Source organism: Echinops telfairi, unplaced genomic scaffold, assembly GCF_000313985.2.
Source record: "Echinops telfairi isolate 266 unplaced genomic scaffold, ASM31398v2 ScPeMD7_7420;HRSCAF=8458, whole genome shotgun sequence".
In the NCBI taxonomy this organism is placed as follows: domain Eukaryota; kingdom Metazoa; phylum Chordata; class Mammalia; order Afrosoricida; family Tenrecidae; genus Echinops; species Echinops telfairi.
The window spans coordinates 19,277,442-19,285,898 of record NW_022111320.1 but is presented as its reverse complement, the minus strand read 5'-3'; the positions used below and the strand labels follow the sequence as shown (position 1 = coordinate 19,285,898).

Sequence of the window (8,457 nt, the reverse complement as noted above, 5' to 3'; positions counted from 1 at the left end):
AAAAAAAAAAATACTAAGCGAAAGGCTGGGGTTGATTTCTAGAGCCAAGAGTGTTTCCTGGGCAGGGAGCCTTATAAAGAATCTGCTCCCGGCTCTGGCTAATTTGATATCGCATTGCCCACAGTTACAGAGAACAATCCCCATCTGTACATCACCCACACTGATTTCAGATGGGTAAACATGTTTGTCCTGAATGGTTCCTGAATATTTAAAGAGGGAACATCACTCCCCAAGTCTTGTTTTCCTCTGCTCCTGTGACTAATTGGATCCTACGACATAGCATGGTCTTGAATGTGACCATTTTCCTTTCAGATGTTCTCGCTCCATTGTCTGGCTTTAGGAAAAGGAAAGAAGTGGGGGTGGGGGTGGGGAGAGGCCCATAAATCACACACATACAACAATACCTCACACATGGAGGGAAAAGCTAGGATTTTTCAGAATGTTTCGTTTAGAGACTCCAAATGGAAAATGGAGGGCTAACAGTGCTTGGGTCTAAAATGCAGGACCCCCCCAGCACAGAGAGACTTTAGCAGCGTGGAATGATGCTTCCGAGGAGAAGGGAGCAGATGCCACTGTGTCGCGCGAGACACAGCCACGGCATTCCCGCCTCCACCCTCGCCGCGGCCTCACCTCTTGTTCCGATCCTCCAGCTGCAGCGTGTACACCACGTCATCGGCGGCGGCATGGGTCTTCGCGTTACTGTCCCCCCACTTCAGCTTCAGGCTCTGGGGACCGGCTGCAGCACACTCTAGCCTAGGAGGCGAGGGTGGTAACGGCCGAGTTTTTGCTTTAATGAACTGGCTAAAGGGCCCCGCTCCAATTTCATTGATGGCCTGAATTCTGATCCTGGAAAAACAAAACAAAACAAAAAGAAACTAAACAAAACCAGCGCAAGTGTAAGATGCAGCATAAACGCTGTGCGGAGTCTTCTTCCCTGCAGTCCTGGAGGATGAAGCACAAGAGACTCAAGACCGAGGGGACTTGGGCTGCTTGCAGGACAGTTTGCACTTTCCATGAAACATTTAAAAGCAGTCCCCCCCGCCTCCCCCTAAAAGCACGTTAGGAAGGGACCCCTCAGTTCTTTACATTAAAAATTCAGTGTTGTTTGTGGGAAGGCACCCTGAAAACATGTCTTTGCATTTTGTTCCTGCTGCCCTTCGGCCTCCTCCCGAGCCTGCTGCGGTCGCGTGGATTCTGAGCCCAGTGCACACCTCTACGGGCTCCCCAGGTGCAGGTCCGTGCGAGCAGCCACCTACGCTTGTCTTCCGAAGAGTGTTTTAGTAAGCAGGCTTCAACTGCTGACCTTTCGGCTCAAGTGCTTAACCACCGCGCCACTAGGGCCCCCACACTGGGCTTCGGAGGTTGGTGAGGTGGAAAGCAAAGCACAGGAAGGGAGTGAAGAGCCACACGGACAACTGTTCTAGAGTTACAGGGCCTTTCGCCTCCCCTGCCCTCACTCACCGACCAGCTAAGTGTGCCACTCACAGGGTGTGCCTCAGACATTCCAACATCGGAACGGGCTATTCAGTAGGCTTAGGGGTAATAAGGTCACAGCAAACGACCATAAAGTCTTGGGGAGCTAAAACAAATAGTTTAATTGTATGTGTAAAATAACATCCGATTGTTATGCCCCGCAGCTTATGTTCATTCCTCTACAATGTCATTAATTGTCACCAAAAAGGAAAAAAAATTGCCCCGCTCCAGCTTTGTCCCCAGTTCCCTTCCAGCAGTGGCGGCATGTTCCTGACACCTGCTCTTTCTGACATCCATGGAAGGCCGGAACAGCCCCGCCACTTCCGGTGTGCCTCCGACCCAAGGTTACAGCCCCCCCTGCTGGTGGTTCCTCTGTTTGCAGTACAACGTGGTCCTTTCAAGCACCTGCCCCAGTTCCATAGAGTCCTTGCCCCGGAAGGACACCCTTGGGTTGGTACACAGCTCTCCTCTAGTCTCTTCTTGCCCCATGTCCAGCCCTCTGGCAGAAACGCCCGTGGACGCTGAGTGCATAAACTCGATGTGAATTTAAAACAGAGCTTCAAGACAGATGATAATAAACATGTTGGGAAAGATGGTCAACTCTTAGGCAAGAGGTCAGTTTAACATATTCTCCCAGTTCTGTTTTACAACAGTTCCCACTTAGATTAAATAGAAAATATCAGTATTGTAATTAAACTCATCATGTAACCTCAAATTAGCCTCAATTCTTCAAATGTCGCCAATTTAAAGATGACAAGTTAAAAGTTACTCTAACAGCATGCTTGTGAGTTGTTCTGGGTATGTGTGGAGGTATGTGTGTAGGGGTGTGTGTGTGTGTGTGTGTGTGTGTGTGTAGGGGTGTGTGTGCTTTTCAATTCTAGGAGCATGCACACTCTATCTTGTCTCCACCACTGAATGCAGCTGTTAAACCTGAACAAAATGAATAGCACAGCAATTTAAGACTCTGAAAGGTTAATAGCAGCAGAGAGTTGAAGATGCCCAGAATCCTAAGGGACACCAAACCAGCAGGGGGCTGTCATGTTTCCCCTCGACACAGGTGAGGTCCAGTGAAGGACACACGTGGTCATGGACAGAAATCCCTACTGCCGGCTCAAGGCAAGATGAGAGGCCTCTCAGAGCTCTGGGTGAGTAGGGGAAATCACTTCTCCCTCTGCTTCATCCAAGGCATAGTGGTCATGCACTGGGCTGCTGACCTTGAGGTCAGCAGTTCGAAGCCACCAGCTGCTCCACAGGAAACGATACTGCTTTCTACATCCTAAAAAAGTTACAGTCTTAGAAACCCACAGGGGCCGTTCCAGCCTGCTCTACAGGGTAGATCTACGATGTAACTAACCCAACAGTTTGGTTGTAATTTATCTATCCATTTTGGGGTCTCTTGTTCACGGGGTTTTCTCTTCTGTTCTCTCCAACGCTGTCCCTAGGCAATCCCATCACAGCAACGATCTCAAGGCGGAAACCACAGGATTATCAATCATCACAGATATTGACAAAATTCAACATCCGTTCAGGGTTAGAATTCTCCGCCCACTGGGGCTGAAAGGGAATGTCTGTAACCTGAAAAATGCCACCTACAGGGACACCCACAGCCAAACTCATCATCATGGGAAGAGACCGTGCTCCTTCGTTAGGGTCAAGTTCAGCGCAGTTTCTGCTGTCACCACTCTGGTCAACATCCCGCAAGACAAATTCTAATGAGCGCAAAAAAACAAAAACAAAAAAAAAGCCGGGGGGTGGGGTGGGAGGGGAGAGAGCAGGATAAACCAAAAAAACCTAGCAAACACTGGTGAAAAACAACAAAGAAAATATAAGTCGGCAGAGACCTACGGTGCTTGTGGACAGAACATCTTTAACGGTAACAAGGTCAATTCCCCCCAGATTAGTCTGCAGACACAATGCGGTTCCACTGAAACCCCAGCAGGATTCTTAGTCGTGGACAGAGACAAGAGCTGACTCGGAAAGCCATGCGGAAGAGCAACGGAACTAGGAGGGTTACAGCAAATTGGAAAAACGAGAAGAGAGTCGGACTTATTGTAAAGCCACAGTAATCACAACAGTGTGGCTCTGGCGGAGAGAGGCGCGCGTGCACGGATCAATGCCGCCGAGTGGAGGCTCTCAAAATAGACCCACACAAATACGGCCCATTGATTTTCCTGGACAAAGGTGCAAAAGCAATTCGTTGAAGGGAGGATAGTGTTTTCCACTGATGGGGTTGGGACACTTGATATTCACAGGAAAACAAGTGAATAAATACATAAGCCTCAACCCGAATGTCCTATTTTCTATAAAATGAACTCAAAGAGGATCAGAAACCTGCGTGTAAAACACAAAGCTTTTGGAAGAAAGCATAGGAAGAAACCGTTGTTAATTAGGGATACAGTTTTTAGCTACGGCACCAAAAGTGTGATCCATAAAACGCAACCGGGCTTCGTCAGTCAGTCACCTTGGCAGCAGAGAGAATGGTGGCAAGCTGCAGTCTGCAGGGAAGTATCTTCAAATTTCAAATCTGACAAAGATTCACCCCCCACCCTGGCCCCCGGGAGGTATACAGATGTCTGAAACTTAACCCTAGGAGAATAAGCAGCCCACGTTTGAAAGAAACACACAGACGAAAGATCAGAAGAGACACTCCATTTAAAAGACACACACACGGGAAAGAAGCAAAGAGAAGATGTCCAACACCGTGAACCACTCAGGAAAAGGCAAATTAAAGCCACCACGATACGAGCACTCTCTCTCAACGAGGGACCGAAAACACCCAACAAACAGAACAAGAGCAAATGCTAAGAAGGATGCTGAGCCACGGCCAGTCCCCTCTCTATCCGATGAGAACGCACAATGGTACCATCTCGCTGGGGAACAGTCGCCGTTTCTTACAAAGTACTTCCGTAACCTAAGACCCAGCAACCCCATTTCTGGGTAACTGCCCTAAAGAAACCAACAGTTACGTTCACTCCAAAGTCTGCCCACAAATACTTAGAGCAGTCAGGTTACTTCTAGTCACAATGTCCCCAAACTGGATCCACAGCTGCCTCCCAGGGTGGAAAACAAGACTTCCTTCTGTAAAGTCCACCCACAATTCCATGTCGGGTGCCTTCCTGTCCCCAGGATCTGTCATCCACGGCCCGCCGGATCTTCCGAAGAGAAGTCAACGGCAGTCTTTCCGCCCAACACTGGAAAACTAACAGACGCTCCCTTTTCTGCCGACACACGTCTTACAATGATGGCTTTATGGCATGAATGCAATAGTTTTGTTTCCTTTTCCCCGAGATTGGAACGCAAAATAGTTTTCTATACAAGGTAGTCATCAAGATTTAAAAATAAACTTAGCTTTACCATTTTACTTATGTTGCAAATTTACACACTGTTCCAAAACCTTCAGAGCATTTTGATAAATATGAGGGGCTTCAAAAGCCCTTGGTATTGGGTTCAAAAAATATATACTATGACCTTCTCAGGAAAATTATCTAACTGTGATGGTTTTCTTATCAATAAAAATGGGATAGCAACACCGTATTGCCTTTACAAACAGGATTGCTAAATTATGGTAAGGGGATATAGGAAATGCTTTGTAATGCTACATTTTTTTAAACTCTTACCACCCAACCAGAAAAAGAAAGAGCCACTGTGGCTAAGCATTCTGGTGAACACTAACGTGGTCGTTCCTCCCAGGCCATCTGTTGAGACCGGGGTTGCTTCCGACAGCAGAAGGCCTGTGCCGACAACCCACCAGGAAGAAGCGCACAGGGCACACGGAGGCTCGTCTCCATTTTTATGGTATGACTACCACCCCATCTATGACCCGAGTAATTAACTGATACCATCCACGTCTGTTCTTCCTCTGCCTATGGCCAAGGGCCCAGGAGTAGTCAAGGGACTGGCTTACAGTGGCTTCTTTTTACACCATCTTAGGAAAGAGAAGGCGAGGTAAGGAGCTTTGGAACATATGAACATGCTACCAACAAAGACACACAACACGGAGCGCTTGCTAAGTTCAAGAGCCTGTGCCATGGGAAAGGAAGTGTTGTCATCTTGGCTTTCAGAGATGAGGCGGCTGGAGGGAAGCCAAACGAGGTCAAAGAACTTGATCTAAATGGCATGAGGGAGATCAGCCTAGAATGGGTCTAACATTAATATCTCTGATGTCCACATGGACATCAAACACAACACCTACCAATCACCATCAGGTTGCTTCAGACTTATAGTGGCCTACAGGACAGCGTGGAGTAATCCAGAGGGTTTCTGAGGCTGTAAATATTTATAGACACAGACCACGTCCATCACCTTTCTCCCGCAGTGACTGATGGGACCCAACGGGACTGTTACTTAACCCACCTGTGCCCCTAGGGTTCCTTACACGGTCTCTTAAGTTAGGAGTTACTCCGTCTACTGCACAAGCCAAGGAACTAGGTCTGGATGGGCTCACCACCTGCGCTGATGGACACAGTGGGCAGAGGTCAGACAGGCACTCCAAGCTCCCTGCATACAATTAGGATCAAACACAGCCACAGATTCAACAAGATCATTTTAACTCAAACCACACTTTCAATTCAACAACTGCCTCCTCTCAAGGAAATGCGTTTTTAAGACAACCAAGTTTATTTCCACGTTATGCTGTTTGGGATCTTGGCATCAACTACCTAGTTTGACACACACTTCATTTCGACCTATGTTACATTATCACAAAAACACAATTCTGCCATGGGAAAAATATGATACCATGAGCATTAGTTCTAATGATAAAATAACACTCAAAATTGAAATAGAACAGTGGAACTGATACAAGACAATTAGAGGGCCTTATTGCGTTCTGGTAAAAACATGAAGTATGCACAGAGTAGGAAGCTAAGAAACTTTAACTAGGACTAAGTAGTTACTGATTGGGGGGGAGCGGTAGATGAAAAATATAGTGTGAAAATACTCTCTAATTTTAGGAAAAAGGGACACATGAATACAAAGAACAAGGCAAAAATAAACACCAACTCATGGAACAAAAGGATGAGCAAGAAAAATTTTTAAGAAAGTCAAGAAAAACTGACTTTCAAATATGTTATTGATTTAAGGCTACTTCAAACCCACACTTGAGAAGTTTTCTCTTTAGCCGAAGAAACAGGTGAACTTGAAACTGAGATAGAATCTACAAGGTTTTGTTTTTAATTTGGATCGTTATCAGTTCCTGAAATCCTAAGTTCTGCAAATTAAGGGCAAGGTAGGCTTGGGCTAACTCTACGTGGACTAGGCGGAGGTAAAAAATCGCTTCAAACTGCCAAAAGCCAGAAGAACCCATGAATATTCTAGTAATATTAAGTGAACTAAGCATCTTCTTCAGAAACTTTGAAAGAAAAAAGCCCGCTATTAAAATACGGACGGTCTAACTTGGAGTCCCCAGGTGCCACCAATGGGTGAGTGAGTGCTTGCCTAACGAGTGAAAAGGCCAGTGGTTCAAACCCATCCTGAGATTTGCTTCTGCAAGGCCAGATCTCTGAACACCCTACGGAGCAGTTGCATTCAGCACTCCACGCCAAGTAACAGCTGTCTAACTCTGGAGCCTAACTCATTCCTGCTGCTTCAGAGCATCGTGCATTTCTACCGGAGCATCGTGCATTTCTACTGAGTACTACACACACACACACACACACACACACACACACACACACTTCTGACACTACCTATCTTAATAATGGCATTCAAAATGACCGCCCTTCAACGTGGAAGCCCACTCTCCTTCAACACTCAGGGCGTTGTGGGGTGGGGGTGGCTGAAAAGAGAGCAGGGGGCTCCAGGCTGCAGGGTTGGGGTAGGAAGAGGCCTACGATGCAAAAGATGAGCTTTAGTTTTGCACAATTTCTTTCATCTAAAGCCCACCGTCTAATGAAGAAGAGAAAAACACGGAAGAAAATAGTCGGCTAACTTCGGAAGTAAACAGTTTAAATATAGAAACCCTTTCGCAAGGAAATGATGTGCTCAGAATGAAGCTACCCAGGGAAGGCGTCCTGGAGGGGTGGCCTGAGCTGGCTCTGGCCTCATCACGCACTTCAACTACGCACCACATCTTGGCAGCCCCTTGCGTTCTAGTGCCACCAGGCAGGAGTTTGCTTTTCTCACGCCTGCCTTAATACACGAGGAGCCCCGGAGGAGGCAGTTAGCCCTGGTGGTTAACGAGTTCAGTTGCAATCAGCAAGGTCAGCAGTTCGGAACCACCAGCTGCCCCTTAGGAGAAAGAGGGGGCTCTCTACTCTGGTAAACAGTGACAGTCCTGGAAACTCACAAGGGCAGCTCTGACCAGTCCTATCAGGTCACTTTCTGAGTCCGTTATTCCTTACCACCATGCAAAAGCAAACACGCAAAGCAACCAGGCGCACCACCAACGCCCCCCCTGTAGTGAACAGCCCAACGCCTACCCACGGTGGCACCAAGACTTCTTGTTAAGGACGGCTATGTTGAGTGTTTTCTGAGTGGCAGGCCCCGTCCTCAGCACTTTAAATCTTACTTCAAACAACACAACTCTATCATGTAGTTAAAATTACTACCCCCACTGTACAGATCAGGAGTTGGAAGCACAGAAAATCCACTTAACTTGCCAAGAGAGACAATAAAAGTGGATGCTGGGGTTAACGAGCTGTTTGCCTCCAGGCTGCTCTTTGTGAACCCCAGAACCTGCTCCTCTTAGAGCCCCTCTGATCGTTAGGGGGAAATACTTATCGTTCACTTCTTGGCAGTCTAACAGGGCTTGACATATCATGAGGGCGGAACATGTTATTTTCACACACACACACCCCCACCCCACCCCCGTTTTTACCTACCTGCAAGAGGACAAACGAGCAAAACAAATGTACCTTAGGCTTTAGCTGTTTGCTAGCTCAGTATGAGTCAGACATATAATGAGGCTGCCAAAAAAAGTAATCTTCGGCAACCTTACCAACTGCTCACTAAGGATAACAAGGAAGGTGACAGTCTTGCTGTGCC

The 8,457-nt window shown here is 47.2% G+C and overlaps 1 protein-coding gene across 4 annotated transcripts in view; it reads right to left on the bottom strand.

Moving 5' to 3' along the window:
* Window positions 1–8,457, bottom strand: part of FNDC3B (fibronectin type III domain containing 3B) — a 365,496-nt gene that overhangs the window by 27,070 nt on the left and 329,969 nt on the right. For all 4 annotated transcript variants that reach the window (XM_045297448.1, XM_045297449.1, XM_004704080.3 and 1 more), the window contains one exon: window positions 631–846. In XM_045297448.1, coding sequence (XP_045153383.1) covers window positions 631–846 — 216 coding nt within the window. The remainder of the gene's footprint in view (window positions 1–630; window positions 847–8,457) is intronic.